Below are 19,041 nucleotides of genomic sequence, written 5' to 3'. Positions count from 1 at the left end.
TTATTACGAGATAATTTTTGTAAAATATTCACGATAAAAAAATATATTGATTATCTCTGTGATCCCAAATTTGACAAGAATTAGGCATTTTATTATTCAAAAAATCGGCAAGATTAACACATTTGAAGATGATTTTAAAGATATTTATTATAAGCTATGTCTTTGACTATTCAAGTGTGATAAACATCTTATGAATAATGATTGCTTTATAATAATTATTGACCCAAGAATAAGGTAGTGTTTTTTTGAAATACGCCATTTCTTTTGTCATTCCCCAGTGGTTAAGCTACAACATACGGCCCTAGCCATAAATTGACAAACTATAATTGAAGTAGGGAGTCAAATGATATTGACGCGCGTGTTTGAACATGTACCGTTTAAATAATAAATAAAAAAAATTCAGTTAGGTACATGTTCAAACACGCGCGTTAACATAATTTTACTCCCTACTTTAATTAGAGTTTGTCAATTTATGGCTACGGCCGTATGTTGTAGCTTAACTACTAGGGAATGACAAAAGAAATGGCGTATTTCAAAAAAACACTACCTTATTCTTAGGTCAATAATTATTATAAAGCAATCATTATTCATAAGATGTTTATCACACTTGAATGGTCAAAGACATAGCTTATAATAAGTATCTTTAGAATCATCTTCAAATGTGTTAATATTGCCGATTATTTGAATAATAAAATGTCTAATTCTTGTCAAATTTGGGATCACAGAGATTATCAATATAATTTTTTATCGTGAATATTTTACAAAAATTATCTCGTAATAAATTATGCTAATGGTTTTATAAATGCGTTTAAAAATTAATAAATGTAAAAAATCTTAACACCACTGCACAGTTATGTACTGAAATATGACTATATTCTAAAACATTAGAGCGAGAGGTTTAAAAGAATACTATTTTATGTAACAAAAATACTTCATGCAGTCATCAAATGTTTAAAATAACTATAAAGGATAATAAGGCTTCAAAATTATATAAATAGATTATCTACAACGTTTAAGGAGTGTCCAGTATCATGGTTTGAAAATACAATAAAAACTCAATTTTGACCTTCGACGAGCACGTCCCCCCTTAATAAGCTTTTTTATTATTAGATAAATGGTGTATTATAAATATTATAATAAAGCAAATATAATTAGAAAATCTCATTTGAATCAGTTAATAATTTAAATTGGTGAATGTTACGGACATTTCTGTTAATTATTGATATGCATTACTTAGACTTGCCTTACCGAATAATAGAGGTACACATGATTCGTCAGATTTGGGAGACGTTAATTACTTAACATTATAATTAATCACTGGTTAATTTTGTAAGTAACGTAGGTAGTCCGTGTTTTGGTTAATCTGTCTGCGTTTACTCATCTTTAGGCAGCTTTGTCTATTGATATGGTTTAACTAAGTAGTTATGTTGTAAATGAGCATCTATAATGGCAGGTAGGTTTTAAGTGATTTTGTTAAACACGCCTGATGAATCTATACGTAGTTATGTTTACTGTTAAAATTAACTTAATACGAATACGATACATCGTTAGTTAACAACTTTAAATTTATTATCAAAAAAAATCTTGGTAATAGATAATAATATAACCTAAACGAATGAAAGTAATGACAAAATAGGTACAAACTCTGAAAAGAAGAGGATAATATGCACATACGGAGGTGGCACGTACGTCAATCCTTAACTTGTTTCACCGACTTTGATGAAAAACTGCATTTTGATATATTGCAGTGTTTATACATGTAGGTATGCAATAATGAATTAATTGTGTATGATAGGTCTTTCTTCCAATATGATACCTTTACCGTCAATACTTTTATTTCAATATGGTATCATCATCATCATCAGCCTGAATCTATCCACTGCTGGATGAAGGCCTCTCCAAGCTGATTCCTCTTCTCTCGGCCATGTGCGTTGCGTTGCCGCGTACTGCTGCAGAACTTAAACATTGCATCGATCCAGCGGCCTCTAGGTCTACCTTGGGGACGTTTTGTACCTGTTGGGTACCACTGGATGATTAGATTTGTCCAACGATTGTCCCTTCTTCGAGCTATGTGTCCAGCCCATATACGATATACAGTATTGATTCATTGTTTTTCGATTCCGCGTCTCTACTTGTGAATATTGATTCAAGTTATATTTAATTCTTTCAATGTGTAAAGTGCATGAGATATCTTACGAATAATTCATACTGTGTGTCTTTTGCGGTGTAGAATATCCGTATACCACTTGAAAATTTAATACATTTTCGACTGTTTTGGTAAACATTACCTTTGGCAGTTTTAACTCTCATGTGAATAAAAAGCATTTGCAAATTGTTTGATAAAACTCCCAGTTGCGAAGCTCTCATGAAATTTGCGAGCGCCAAAACTGTAGGTATACATCCTTTACAACGTCAACAAAACAATCGTTGGATTTCTACGTTTTAAAACGAAAACAACTCTTTTTGTGCTGGTGTGAGAAATCATGAAATATGCGGAAAGGGGCGTTTGTTGTTTGATATTCGCAAAGTTTCCAACAATAATATAATAAATATATACATACATAATTTGAAAACATCTCATACATATACCTACACACTAGAAAAAATCATTTTGTAGGAAAAAAATAAAAGACCCGACGGGACTTGAACCTGTATTTGCTAGAATCGCGCCAATATGCTTTTCCAATTAAGTAAGGTACGGGAATCTTATTGAATCACGACAGTAGTAACTAGTAATTATTGTTACATGGAATGCTTATCGAATTGCTTTATAATGTTGGCTATCGGTTTTAGTATATAAAATTAAGGTAGTTTAGTAAGGTATGTAGGTAAAACACTTACCTTATGAAGACATCAATGTTTTACTTTTTTAACCGACCACAAGGAATCTGTTGGTGAAGGTAGTTTTGTAATGGTAGGTTCTAAAATATATATTTTTTAAATAAAGTTGTGACTACCCCTAAATGTTAATATATCTTTTCTGACATTTTCATGCCGCCGTTAATGAGTTGAGTTTACCGGTTATGGATTATACATTAACATGGTTTTTTTATTTAGTAGATATGTGTATTGAGTGACTTTTCTTATTAGCTAATTTTATTAAATTCCCAACACGTTCCCTGATTCCATTGTTTAAGAGTTATGACAATTTAATGTGCTAACTAAATCTATTAATGGTGAGCAGTGGCGAAGGGTGGAGGTAGGCTGTTAAGATTCGCTATAAATAGTGCACACTAAGCTATGTTAGTCATATGTATTTGTTTTTATTGAATTAAGACTACAATTTACAGATGGTGTTAGTTAGTTTTTAAAAATCAATTAAACTCTGCCTAAACGAAACCATAATAGATTTGGTCTAATTTGGGCAATACGACAAAATTGTGCACAATTTTTCACTCATAGTTATTTGTTTTCGTTGGATTAAAACTACATATTACACATATTGTTGGTTCATTTTTTTAATTCATTAAGTCCTGCGTAAATCAAACTATAATAAATAAAAAATATTATTCTATCTATAAAATGCTCAAAGTTATGTATGATTTAATTGCATAATTTTAGATATTTTATAGATAGACGTGTATTTTTTGACTATTATCTATTATGGCTTGGTTTTTCAGGGTTTAATTGAATTTTTTAAATCTAACCAACATTATCTGTAAATTGTAGTCTTATTTCAATGAAAACAAATATGTATGTCTGAAAAAGTTTAATGTGCACTATTTATGGCGGATCTTAACAGCCTACCTCCACCCTTCGCCACTGATGGTGAGTAATTTGTCTTCCGGGTTTTTACTAAATATATATATATATATTCTAATATAGGTATACTAAATATTCAAACAATGTTTATATCCTTTACTTAGTAGGTAATAAGGTTGTTACCTTTTTTATTTAATGATAATTTATTATATACGCGCAATTGAATACAATATAAGCCTGGTAAACAATATCGGTTATTGATTTAATGATTAAATATTTCTTTTAGGTTAGAAACATTTTCTTGTGTACAGATAATCAATTATTTTTACTATAGACCAGGAGTAGGTACTTGATAAAATTTGAATTTAATTCCATTATAAGCTAATTACTTGCTATGTTATAATAGTTTTAGGAAATATTATCATTGTGTTTCCTTATGTAATGCGAAATCCCAGAGTATCTATACTTGATGCTTTTTATAATGCCCTCTGCGACTGCTGGAGTTTGAAGTTTCCCTCGTTTCATTTCCTCTTGAATTATTGATGGAGACGCCTGAATCTGATTATCCGTTTTTTTTCTTTCCCAGGGAGACTCGCCGTTCGGCAAGACGGAGGCCTACATCAAATTAGAGCAACTCGGCGAGGGATCTTACGCTACCGTTTTCAAAGGATACAGCAAGTGAGTACTTGAACCGATTCCATATTACTGTCTATTCTGTTCTAGTGCGTTATCGGTAATTGTATTTTTTATGTCGATATGAATTCTCGCCATGAAAATTCATAAAGAAATTATCTGTAAGTAATAAACGAACACGGTTGCCTGACGAAATCCCGAGGGCCGAAATTCCTAAAAATAAAAAATATATAAACAGTAATAATTGCACAATCGTAACACTTATCTTAAACTGCGCAAATTTTACAAGAGAGACAAAAAACCATTTTTGTGGAAAAATGGGAAATTTCAGCATTCGGGATTCCGGCCATTCGGGATTTCTGCATTCGGGATTTCGGCATTCAGGCTTTCGGCCTTCGGAATTTCGGCTTTCGGGATTTAGGCTTTCGGGATTTCGGCCATTCGGGATTGCAGCATTTGGGATTTCGGGATTCCAGCCTTCGGGATTTCGACCCAAACCCAACGAACACACGTATACAATGGTTCAAATCAATGTTATCTACCATATTCACGTTTTAAAAATATTATACCAATCAATAAATTTCAAGTCGAAAGATTCACAAGTCATATAGGTATGTTTGTTTTAAGTTAGCGTTTCAGTCAAAATACTGGTATGTTTAAATCAGGTAAGTCATTTATATCCGGTATAAATAAAATATGTACTTTGTTAAATAAACCCAATAGCTAGTTTCCCTTTTCTTGGAATTTAGGATTTTTCTTTGAGGAAGTTTTCCCAGACTTTGGATTCCCAATTATTTCAAGACTAGCCTAGAGCGATCTACTATTAGTTTTTTCATTGCTTTGCGAAAATGTTCCTTGTCAATAATTTGAGTTACAGGTTTTTTTTTTTTTACCGAGTAGGTACATTTCTTTAACAGTTAGTAGATTTTTTTGTCGTAACTATTTCATTATATTGTCGGTCATTGATATTATTTTATTCAATGGCTAACTAAAACTGAACAATGTTACGAATACAGTTTCATCGTTAATATTAAAATTTTCGTGTTATCGTTATTGTTTGATTGAAAACAATACATTTCCACATAAATATGTCACCACATATGTATTAAGAATGTTGTCTTGGAACATAGTGTTATCTAAAAAAATGTATGGAAAACTATAATACCTACTATTCAAAAACTACAGTGCATTGATGCTTAGATGCAGCATTACATACGTGTATTTGCGATATGCACCAATATTGTAATGCATGTAGAATTCATCTTTCAATTTGATACAGTGAACAATTTAGAATTTTAAGATATAGATGCTTAATATTTTAATGAACACATCATAGTAGAATTTGACAACAATGGTACTTAGATATGAACATGAAATTGTAATACGCATCTTTGTTGAATGGCACCAATTGGAGAAGATATAATGCTGAGCTAAATGGACTATACGAAGATTGCAGCGTAGTTCAATCAATTAAGATTGTGAGACTGCGATAGCTAGGTCATGTGCTTCGTATGAATGACAATGAACCGTCAATGAGAGTGATGTCCGGCAATCCAATAGGGCGTAGAAGAAGAGGCAGGCCAAAGGTTCGCTGGTTGAATGGAGCTGCCAATGACTGCCGTGTTCTAGGGGTACCAAATTGGAAAGCGGCCACACTGGATAGGGACAGGTGGAGGGAACTGTTGGAGGAGGCCAAGACCCACACCGGGTTGTCGCGCCCCTGATGATGATGATGATCTTTGTTGAACTGTATGATGTTCATTTTTAAATCTCATTAAATATTCCATATTGTATTATGTGTGTATGATATGGTTTCAGACCAGATATTTATGACCAGTGTCGTTTAAGATGGTGCTTTTAATTTTTAGATTTTACGTCCAAGTAATAAGTCAATGGTACATTATGTTTAATATATTTAATTTGGTATATCGATGTACCAATTAATCGTCAAATGCAAAGATGTCGACAGTGTGTAAAACTAACATATCTATGAAAATTGAAAGTTTAGCATGACAATAACTACCGTCACTTTTAGCGATAGAAAGAGCTTTTTTAAGAATCGGTTGAATAATAATTATAAAATAATATTTAATAAGTATAATTTTGAAAGAATTGAACGGCTGCTTTATCGGTGATTCATTTGAATGAATGCGTACACCGCGAATACGGTGCATTTATCATTTGGACGATACCACTTAAATACTACGTCAGTTGACGCATCCATACAAAAAATGACAAACTGATATAAATAGTTTAAATAATATAATAAAAATATATTTATGACTTTCGTATTTGCGTAGATAATCTGTACTAAATACAATTTTGATTTGTCGGACATGCACTACTACACTTTGATTGATTGATTTATGTTTACAATACATATTTATTTTGCACCTGTCACTCGTGCGTTACGTACCTGCTCGTATTATGATACATCCGTACATCGGTTACATAACGCACTTAGTAAGTATTTACATAAGTATGAGTAATATATATCAAATACATACGATGGAATACTTTGTGAGTCAGTAAATTACTGAAAATTGGTAACTTTTATGAATTTTTGTTGAATATCCATGCAGGGTTTTAACGATAATATCTCAACAATATATATGTACACAAGTCAAACTCCGGACATAAATTAGGTATATGACATGGGTTTAGGAAGTGATTCAGTTGTTTTAAGTTGCCGTCTCGTAATAGTTATATATTACCAAGTTACATTGAGTAAACAATGCAAGTGCAGAGGATAAACAATGCTTTTTCGCGAAGTGCTTTTTGGATCAAAACCTAAAGCTGCGTTTAGGCGTTGCGACGACAGAATAATTTTACAAAATGTTTTCATTATAAGATATTACATTATTATAATATACTATGTTCATATTTTGTAATATAATACATCTGTGTGTGAAAGGAAAGGGAAATAAGTATTTTTTTAATAATCAAAAATGTGAAATTAATCACAATGCATACTATATGTGAAAATGTCGAATTATCGCATTTGAATTAGTTAATTTCCCACAGAAGCATGAACGTTCACATGCAATTTTTTTAAAAGCTCAATCTACTCTGTGTTCCATATTGGGGTATATTTCTCTTGTTCACACATAAATATATCCCTATATGACTATAATATTATGTACATACTCGTATAGTAGAAGCGATACTTGTCTTGTCGCTAAATATTTGTTTCTTGTGGAATACCTAACCGTTTTCAGTGAGACGCAGGCTTTAAATCTGTGCCCAGATTGTGATGTTTTCTCGTCCGGCGGCTAATGTGGGTTGTTACAGCTTTTCCGGGATTTGGCTTCCGGGACAATGTTATTCATCGCATACACGGCATCGCGAGGGTTGAATCCGATGCGTTTAAATAATAAATTATGCAGCTTGATGTTTTAATACTAAGTTTTCATATGAGCTTGAAAATTCCATCTCGCCTCTAGGTTTGTGGAGATGGCAGTAGTATAGAATTTTGAATGAGACTTTATTCGCTTTAGGTATGATCTGAAATTAGCTGTCCTTTAATTAAATGAATGCTGGAGTATTTCATGTATCGTATTATTTACCTGTCCTACAGTGCTGGTACCTATGAAATAATTTTTACTTCTTTGGTTAACTAACATTAAGGCCCACTAGTCTGGCTGTGAAACGAAACTCCTCGTCTATTATTTGCTCATACTTCGAATGCAACATAAACTGCTGTTTGTAGAAAATGACGATGGTTGCATATCGAAGTAAATGATAATAATGTTAACATTGGGAAATCTACATTTATTGTGAACAAGTTTTCGCATTCCATTCGAAGATAATCAATTACTATCACTACAATAACAATTCGCAATTCAGTGCCACGGCCTGAATATAGTCGGCCTTAAGTTAATATTTTTTTTTCTAAACACAATCATTATCGTAGCAGCCACCGTGACCAATCTAATGCATCGGTAAGCGATATGAACTAATGCATTATTATCAATAGCGGCTGGTCCATTAGGTCAATTGGTCAATGACCCTCCAAAAATAAACATCTTACAATCTATGTAGGTTATAATCTAAGATGTAGGTACAATGTATTATAATAATTATCGGCTAACACGTCAAGGCGAGACGCACACGGACGAACGAACTGTGTGTATAAAATTCAAACAAAAAGAATCCGCTCGGTCGCTATAGTTTGGGCATTTGGAAATATGCCGGAATAAAATATTTCTACCTATTTCTCTTTCTCTCTCATTTTCCATATGTGAAATGGAGAAAACACACATTTCGCCAGACTTTTTTTAAATTTGTTTTTACGCTGCATAGGCAAGATTTTCGTCATTGTCCCAGAAAGAGATAACAATACATTTTTCAGTGTGTTAAAGGAAACAGGTATAAAACGTTGTTCTGTTATTAATTATTATTGCCTCGCGATTTCATCGAGCATGTATTATATTACCTACTAAGCATGAGCATGTATTATATTACCTACCAAGCATGGTTTCAACCGTATTATTTTTTATTATTTCAAACTTCCTATTGTTGTCTGAAAGTTTCATATTATGCAATGTCATTGTTTGTTTTGTAATATTATAGTACTCAACCAAAAATAGCTTTTTAGTTTAGTTTAAATACAACCTTTGACTAAAACGCATCGACTGCATTCATTGTATTAAACAGTTAAACCATTGTATAAAAGTTACCCTTTAAAATGTAATCTGCTATATTAATCGTAAAAGTTACCTTCTAATAAAATCAGTGGAAATATAAAAAGTGTTTATATATACATGATCCCGCCATTTCATAACAGTACACAACAATTTTTCTGATAGTGATAGTTTAATGAAAAAGCTACGGAGTTTTTATTAAATATTTTTGATTGTTTGATGTGAAAATAGACATTTTTTTTAAGGTTAAGTAGGTATCTATCTTTTTAATCTAACTATCTAATAATTTATATCACTTCTTTTATAATGTATAAAAAGCCAATTTGCTATACGTCTTTTAAGTGTACAACGAAAAGGCAAATTAAAATAATATAAAACTGACCTACCAAATCATCGAGCATAGAGCCGCCAATGATTATTATGATCGGAATTTAATTTATCAAGCCACCCCTGTTATTTTTAAATTCATATTTTGCGCTGCTTTGTATTATTACAATTCTTAGCTCGTATTCTTATTTGTCCGGTGCTTCTTTGTCCGGTACAAATCTTGCAATCGATTTTTAACTAACTTCCCGACTAGCAAGACATTTGAAACTTTTAGAATATGTCAGAACACGATGCCAATGCATTTTTTTAATACTTTTAGCCATCTTTAAATAGAATTGAATTCATTTTCAATTAATTCTGTTTTGAATGAAAAGTTATTTCGACACCATTATTGGTTTGCTAGGGTCTGGAGTCCTAGCAATTAAATTATTAATATATACGTGCGTTACTATGGAAATCAATATGACATGTCAAGTATATTTTTTTTTAATCGTTTAAGTTAGTCAAGTCAAGTTTATATGGTTCAACAGAATTTAAAAACATTGTATATAAAAAGTTATTTTTATCTTGTAATTATTACTTCATATAATTCCTATTTATTGTATGTTAACATATCTAAAATAAAATGGCCGCATACTTTGATATCCGGCAATTTTTCCAATCTAGGATTCTTTACCATGAGACCATAAGCAGGTAACTTGTATTATAAATTATATATTTTTTTCTATTTTTTGTGGGTTGAACAAAGTCGACCCATTTTGAATGTAATTTAATTTAAAAAACTAACCGTCAAATAATATCTCTCTGCTTATTGCGCGTTAACCACAAGCCATAAGGTTACACTGCATAATATTATGATCAACCTAAAAGCTTTCAAAAGCGTATTTGTTATAAGATACGATATTTTAAAAAAAAAATAGTAAATCGATTTGTATGTTTATAATATAATACGTGTGTCATTATCGCGTGCGGCGTTAATTTCTAGAATTCATTGAAACTAATAATTTTAACGTAACGATAAAGTTGTTATCGTAATTATCTACAATGGGTTTATACATTGGCCCCAAGTTCCGGTCAGTTGGGCCTAACTCAAAAATCTTACCCTTGTAATAATAGAAAATCTCTAAATGCAACAGTTACACAAAAGACTGTGTCCCGGTACGACATTTGAAGCTAGTATCAAAGGATTTGGATTTTCCTTTTACATACAATGTCAACAGACTTCCGGACTTTATATGGCCTTTGTTGAATAATCGTAGCCTATTCAAAGCGAGTGATCGTTGATCACTATACAAATTTCTCTATACTTACTGTTAAGCATAACTCATTACGGTAATCACTAATATTCGGGTTGTTGTTAATATTCGATTTGCAAAACGATGGAAGTGCTCTAAATAGTCTAAATCGTATAATAATAACTCCAATATAAAGTCTGTGGTTTCGGGGTTATAGGTGCTTAAGTCAGTTTGGTTGCAGGTGAGATAATCGGCTTGGAAATAAATCGCAGTTTTCAAAATACTCTTACAAGAAATGAAAATATAATTAATATTAAATTCTACAGGTTTTTAAAAGGTTTGTCGTTGGCTATTTCGGTTGTAACACCATTGTCAAGACTATTCAGATAGGCCGTTTGCCTTTGCTTAAATACTATACGTATAGATAGAGCAGAATACATTTTCTTATTCGTTCAAACATTATATGACTTTGTATACTTATTATTAATTCTAATTAATTAATTCGCGAATTATCCAAAAGTAATCATATAATTAATGAAAATTTGGTAATGCATTCGTCGCCAGTATTAAATATAATTTATTACACATGATTAACACAATTATACTAATAATATTTTAATTGATTAATAATGTCAAGAAATAACCAGAGCACTAGAACACTGTACTTTCTATAAATTTTGTAAAATTTGATATCCATTAAAAACCCACTTAGGGTTTTCAAAGTATTAATAATATTACAATTAATAATAAGTATACGAAGTCATAATATTGTTTGAACGAATAAGAAAATGTATTCTGTCTCTATCAATACGTATAGTATTTAAGCAAAGGCAAACGGCCTATCTGAATAGTCTTGATAATGGTGTTACAACCGAAATAGCTATCGATAAACCTTTATAATTTAATATTAATTATATTTTCATTTCTTGTAAAATGGAATTCTACCAAGTAAATTAGTTAACTCAATTAACAAAATACTCTTGCTTAGAAGTTAATTATTGGTGTATCTTTTTGTTATTTCTTTTACATTGTCTATGTATAATTAAGTTTTTGACATTGTGTTGTATTCAATGTTTTTAATAAGTAATTTTACTTTGGAGTTAAAAGTGATTCTCTCAATTTTAAGCTATTTCTACAAATTAGCATACCTATATATTTATTTTGTTTCATACAATCATCTATCATACCCAAAAAGAGCACGATTCTTTACAGACATTGGCATTCAAATCTTAATTTCGTGAAAACGCGAATAAATAACTTTTACCATGCAACCACAGAAGTCTTATCGACTATATTTAACTATTTATTCTACAACGTTATTAACAAGAAAAATCTCGAGCGACATAACAATGGCAGCGATCTAAACACTTTCGGTAATAGAAAAATAGACAATATATTATTAACAAGTCTCGTCTATATTGTTCTTGTGCACTAGACGGAATGTTATATCTTGTGTCGTATCACTATATGTACATAATACGGTATATTAAGACCTGGTGCGGTGGGGCTATTAACTTCAGTATACATAATGTTTTTAAATTAGGTACAACGTACGTTATACATTATGAGTAAAAGAAAAGTAAATTACAGTATTCTCTCCTGAGCGGGGAGCATATATGGGCCTCCGCAGAGTGGAGGTTATATTAATATACACACATTTAACAAAAATGCATTATGTCCAGTCGAATCCATGTCCCATGGCCTCAGAAGGGAATGGGACAACTGGACGCCGGGACAATTGGATGCCGCACTGTCGTAGACACGTCAACAGAACGTAGACGATGAATTTTAATCAGTTTCTATCTACTACTTAGTAGTTTTAATTCATTTTACTCTTAACATAATGTTTTTTTATTGCGGATTGAAAAATTACCATGGCTAAGGCTTTATAACATTAAAAAAAACTCTTTTTTCGTTGGAACTTTAACATATGCACGATTAAATCATTATTTACGTGTGCGTTTTTAAATTCTTACCAACTATTAAATCATAATATAATAATTTAAATATAAATAATAATATTAAATATTTTTTTAAGTACCTATAAGTACCTAACGTCTATTTATTTTCGAATTGCGTGGCGTCCAGTTGTCCCGGCGTCAAATCGTCCTAGACCCCTTCAGAAACAGCCGCTCTACCAATGTGAATAGTGCAATAACAACGGATATCTTATGAAACATTGTCGTTTTGAAAATCTTAGAACATGGCGGTTTAAAGTATGTAATACTAAAATATTTATTCCATATTGATTCATATGATCTACAACTATTTTATTACATGCATAACGTTCAATTCAGGCTCGTGTCCAAAAACTTGTATGTATGCAGTTCGTCGTATTACACTTCACCGTGAAATGTTGTATCGGAAATATATGGTCGTATATTAAAGACCGTCCGACCTCTTTGGGACGTATAGTACTGACATGAAATTCATGTCTAAAAAACACACGATTTTTGTCGGTTTACACAGAAAGCCAGTAGCAAACAAATTTTGAAAATACTCGATATACTAGATTATTTGTTAGGTTAGGTTAGGTTTTCATTCTTCAATTCATGAATTTTGCCAAAATCAGTTATGATAATTGAATTAATGTTCATATTGAATCTAATAAAATTCGAGACCGTATAGTATACAGTCATCGCTTTCCGATAGAAAGCTCACGGCGAACTGTGCCACGGTGAAATGTTTTACGTACATTTTACATGTAACCGTTCAGGCTTCTATCCAAATTATTAATTTTCGACCCATTTCGATCATGTATGTCCTTAAATTATGCATCTAGATTATAGCATTAAGCGTTTAGCAAATATCGCCGTTTCCTTCGGATAGTTTTAATTTAACAAACTGCATCGTCCATATAATCGCTCTTGTGAAATATGAACGGAAACAAATGTGGGGATGTTATTAGTTTACCCTTCTATCAGTTTAGGATTTCCGTTGTTATCATTGCGAACTTTCACAGTGTAAATATCGTGGTAACAAAATATGTGGCGCCCCTAATGTGGTACTATCGCCGTGCTGGAGAGTGTCACATTTGAAAATAGTATGCACTTGTTTTACTTATTTGTATATTATATGTGAAATATATATTTAATATATATAAGTTTATTTATATATTAAGATGTTAACGCGCGTGTTAGAACATGTACCTAACCGATTTTTTTTAAACGGTACATGTTCAAAGACGCGCGTTAACATCATTTTACTCCCTACTTCAATTATATTTTGTCAATGTATGGCTACGGCCGTATGTTGTAGCTTAACCACTGGGGAATGCCAAAAGAAATGGCGTATTTCAAAAAAAACACTACCTTATTCTTAGGTCAATAATTATTATAAAGCAATCATTATTCGTAGGATGTTTATCACACTTGAATGGTCAAAGACATTGCTTATAATGGGTATCTTTAGAATTATCTTAAAATGTGTTAATCTTGCCCATTTTTTGAATAATAAAATGCCCAGTTCTTGTCAAATTTGAGATCGCAGAGATTATCAATATAATTTTTTATCGTAAATATTTCACTATACTGATGATTTTATAAATGCGTTTAAAAATTAATAAATTTAAAAAATCTTAACACCACTGCACATTTTTGTACTGAAATATGACTATATTCTAAAACATTAGAGCGAGAGGTTTAAAAGAATACTATTTTATGTAATAAAAATACTTTATGCAGTCATCAAATGTTTAAAATAAATATAAAGGATAATAAGGCTTCAAAATTAAATAAATAGATTATCTACAACGTTTAAGGTATGTCCAGGATCATGCTTTGAAAATAGAACAAAAGCTCCATTTTGACATACGCTGAGCATATACCCCCTTAAGTATGTTTACTATGTTTTTTTATATCTCCTTTTTGGCGTACATATGCGACCCGTTTGATATTAAAAATCTACTGCTTCTTGGTGTGTGTATATATATTATGTTATCCTAAGTTGTGAGTGCCTTTCGTAACTGTGTAAAAGTGTATAGGTATAATATCCACTCATAGATGGCTAGAATTTATTTGATTCGAAATCCCGCCGTATTTTTGCTGTAAACGGATTGCTTCAAGTAGTCTCAGTTCGTCTCCTGCGGTGTTGGACTCCACTTGGCAGATCAAAAAAGTATTGTAAACGAATCAATAGTGAAATGGTTTTCGTATGAGTAGATATGATGACATACTTTGAAAGATTTGTCCTAGAAGTTAACCTATTTTCCTCCACGCGATGATGCTAAAACTAATGATTTCAATCAGCAAATTCTCTTATTTTCAGATATGATTTTCACTATAAAAGCTTTTTTTTTATATTATTATTATGTCTCAGTAATTGTGTGTATTGGCCCACAATATTGAAAGCAATAATTCTATCAAGTACGTATATTTTTATCAAAGGCAACATGTTGTATTTCAATCTTTATCTGACCCAGTTCAAGGAACCAATTGGTAGATGACTGAATTACTCTTAAAAAATATCTTAATTTACCCTTAATGTGAAGGCCCATTTACTCAGATTAGAAACGAAAATGATAATTATTACACTATTTTATCTTTAACTGTTAAAAAAAATACATAGAAAAGGAGAGCGAGTTCAGGAGGTTTTTGTGTGATCTTCCATTTCTCAACACCAGTTCATCAGTCTTTTTTCATTATACTCTTCGTAACCACAACCATAATTTTGTCACTATGCAGATTGGGGCTGTACCAGGGAACTCAAAAATAATGGGAACTGAATAATAAACTTAAACACGTCTCAAGAATACGTCATACGTTGATAACTGCTCTTGGTTTCTGCATTGACGCTCATTTAATATTGACGTATTACAAACACTATTGCACGTGCATAATGCGTGTTTCATTTTCGTCGGATACTCAATCATATTTCGACATCTGTGTTCAGTCTGTGTATTTAAAATTTAAACATATTCGTCTCGTTTTTTCGAGATTTAAGATTTTTTTTATTGAAAGTCTTACGAAACTTGATAAAACTTTCCCTGTATCGTCAGTTACGAGTATGCTTTCATCTATATGTATAAGTCCCGCAGGATGAGATGTTATGTAGGTGTAGCAAGTATTCTGATCGTCTGCGAGAGACGTAAGGGCTCGCCGCTGGATACGTTATCGACTATTTTGCAAAGCCTTTTCTAAGATCTTACTGCAAGCCTGAAGGGGGTTGAAAACCGTTACATCTCCAAGTAGTAGGCTTTATTAAACACTACGTAATAATGAACATGGCATATATATTATTATAATTTTACAACTTTATCACTCGGTCTTTATCACATATCCAATTATTTTATATGACCCGTCTTTCATTTACAACATTTGCAGGTTCCAAATTTTTACATTTAAGATCTAGCAATTTAGTATGTATTACAGTCATATGGGAGGGAGGAGGAGAGAACAACTAGTTTTCCATCCCCGACTTAAATTTTATTTGCAAATTTAAAAACGTTAACTTTACAATTTACTTACACAGTATAGTATAGCTTTTTTTCAGTCCCCCCCTACTTCTCTCCTCTTAATAAAAAGTAGTGAGGTGGAAATTAATTGAATATGATTGTATTTTATGAACTGATTGATAGTAATACTTGATAAAATGTACTATGTGAATAAAATACGTGTCGTATTTATATATTTTTTATAAATGGGTGATCATCATGGCCCCCACAACGGGGGGCTGACAGGGCTCTAGTCTGGGGGCTCGAGCTTAAGGGGTGCCTGGCGTGGCGAATTGACCAGCCAAGTGAGATAAACACACATCACAAAATTGCACTAACAGTAAAAAAATGTCGACTGCGGCGCTATTTCAATTCGAACATAGGTACTAACATTTCAAAATTTACGCACTTGTGTGACGCAATTTTTGATTATTGTTCGACGATATTCGATAACTCCAAAATTCAAATGGGTGTATTAGAAATACAAAAAATCGCTATAAAATAACCCTAAATTTTACCTTGAATCTTTATTTGTATTACACAACTGTAGATCGTCACACTGACTTTAACCTTAGCGATAGGTAGGGGGCCCGCTGAAGACCCTAGCCTGGGGGCCCGCTTCAAGATATGGGGGCCATGGTGGTCATGAATGAATTGATATAAATTTTCAGTTCAGTTTAAATGAAATGACTTCGGGAACTTACAGGACTCATATTTGTACAATTCCTTCTGTGTTTATTGCAAAAATAATAATGGAGATTAGAATATTGCGTTACGTATTTTAATACGTTTTAATCATGTGTATATTCTTGAATGTTGAGAGAGGTATGTACGTGCATAATATACGTATTCATTAACTTTTCAAGCTATAATAATGTACTGGGTGAATTTACGCCGATGTGATACCAATCATGTATTGTGGTCAATGTCACATGTACGGATTCTTAAAAAATGTTTTGCATCCCTACAAGTCTAGTAAAGGAATGAGAGAGAAACTCAATAAATAGATTCTTGGCGAGTATGTATGGACGCGAAATTCTCAATTCTGGGCTATATGTTTGATCCGACAGAGGATTTATTTTTTTGCTTTTTACGATTAGTCTAGGAATCGCTGAGATGGCGCAAGTTTGTTTGCTCCATGAATATTCGTCTGTAAAAGGTTCACTCACGTCCTTATCCTACTAATAATCTATTGGCAGCAAGATGTATTTAATTTTTTTCAAATAGTTATATTTTATACGTGTTAGGTTGCGTGAATTTTATGTATATAATGTAGGTACTATGCAGAAAGGCGTTTTAGGTTTTTTTAATAGATATTCATAGTCATCTTTTTATTAAATTCGACGCCAACTTGGTATGTATTTACTATAATATATGACATATTCGGTGCATTTCATTAATGAGTGTTTTTCTTTTATTATTAATAAGAATAGACATTGGTTTAAGTTGATTTAGAATTTAGCAAGAACATAATTATAGTATATGTGCTTCAACAATGTAGGTGAGTTTTTACAGACATCGGTTGTTTGTCATTCGCTCAACTCATTGGGCCACTGACCAAGCTCTCTAACGTATGTTCTTCTACTAACAGTAAATGCAATTGGGAATTGAATTTTGGACTGACGATTATTGATAATGCACCTTAAAAACCGTTTTCCTACATAGTTTAACTGCCGTTAATTATTCAACATTGTGGTATGTATAGTTAGGGAATTATTAATTAATATAATACATTAGGCTGATGGCACTCTGACATTTTCTACATTGACTATCACAATTATTAATAATAACATCATGTTTTAATTATATTATTTTGAATATAAAATAACCGCTTTGTATTAATACCTACTTGCCATAAAATTAGGTAATCTTTGTAAAAGTATTTTCTTTTTTTTACAATAAAAAGGTAAAACAAAATTATTCAAAAACTAAGTTATTCATTATAATTTAATTACTTTGCACTATATACCTACATAATACATATTTCCCTTTGATCTTTACCAAAAATTTTGTAGTCATGTTATTTGAAAAAAGGTAATGTAGCTATAAGTAATTATGTTATCATTTTATAATTCGTATTTGCATCGTAACTATAATTGTATTATTGAAAACAATTGATACAGAATTTCTAATCATACTTCAGTCTTTTGCAATATCCTTTTGTCTCGGTAAATGTAATATTAATTTAGGTAACCATTGTCGTAACAAATTTTATCGCGACGCAATATACCAAGTATTCAATTAATTTTTGTTTCGAGCATGAGTCAAAGGAATTGGTTTCTTCGAAAAGAAAATTAGCATTCGGGTTGGCTTTCGATTTTGTTAATTGCAAAGCCAATCAAAATTTCAATATTCAAGGTGGACGCGAATTGAATAATGCTTTTGAAACGAATTATTATCGAAGTTGCGATAACCGTCTAAAATACAAAATTTTCTCAAGATTTTATTTGTTATGATTACATTGAATAGATTTTAACATTTTCTCTTATCAATTAGTTAGTTTTTATTATCAATTAATTCCGTTATAATCATTAAAGTGAAAATAATGGGAACGATAGTATAAACAAATACCTATATTTAATATTTTAACTATTTTTTTTATAGTATGTTCTTAAACTGAATGAATCATTTGAATCGTCAGGATCAGCAGTTCTCTTGGTTGAGACTATCAAAACAAAACCATAAGATAGGACTGCCTGTTACCAAATAATGTCATATGTCCCTTGGATTTCGATACATGTGAACGTTCAGTCCTATTCGGTGTAATTGTTTTTCTAATAGGTGTAGGTTTATGTTTCTGACGTGTTTTTAAAAATGGTGTATAAATCTATTTTCGTTGTAGAATAGTTTTTCGTATTTATATTTATATTCCTGTTATTTTATCACTTTTAAACTTCGAAACGTAAAACCACAAGTAAATCAAAATGTGCCTAAATTTTTATAATACAAACATGTTAAAATGAACTGAACGTTCAATCTCCTCTTGGTCAAATTTCGGCTTCGGTCTAATAGCGCCCGATATTATGATCATACAGCCAGTAGTTACTCTATTTTGATTGATATACATTAT

At 31.6% G+C, this 19,041-nt stretch overlaps 1 protein-coding gene across 7 annotated transcripts in view; it reads left to right on the top strand.

Annotated features, from left to right (window-relative positions):
• Positions 1 to 19,041, top strand: part of Eip63E (cyclin dependent kinase Eip63E) — a 573,562-nt gene that overhangs the window by 523,806 nt on the left and 30,715 nt on the right. For all 7 annotated transcript variants that reach the window (XM_085960003.1, XM_085960000.1, XM_085960006.1 and 4 more), the window contains one exon: positions 4,289 to 4,380. In XM_085960003.1, coding sequence (XP_085816129.1) covers positions 4,289 to 4,380 — 92 coding nt within the window. The remainder of the gene's footprint in view (positions 1 to 4,288; positions 4,381 to 19,041) is intronic.

This window comes from Rhyacophila brunnea, unplaced genomic scaffold, assembly GCF_057557595.1.
Source record: "Rhyacophila brunnea isolate RB1 unplaced genomic scaffold, BYU_Rbru_1.0 scaffold_9, whole genome shotgun sequence".
Taxonomy (NCBI): domain Eukaryota; kingdom Metazoa; phylum Arthropoda; class Insecta; order Trichoptera; family Rhyacophilidae; genus Rhyacophila; species Rhyacophila brunnea.
Note: the sequence above shows the minus strand (reverse complement) of the source record. Positions and strands in the feature narration are given on the sequence as shown.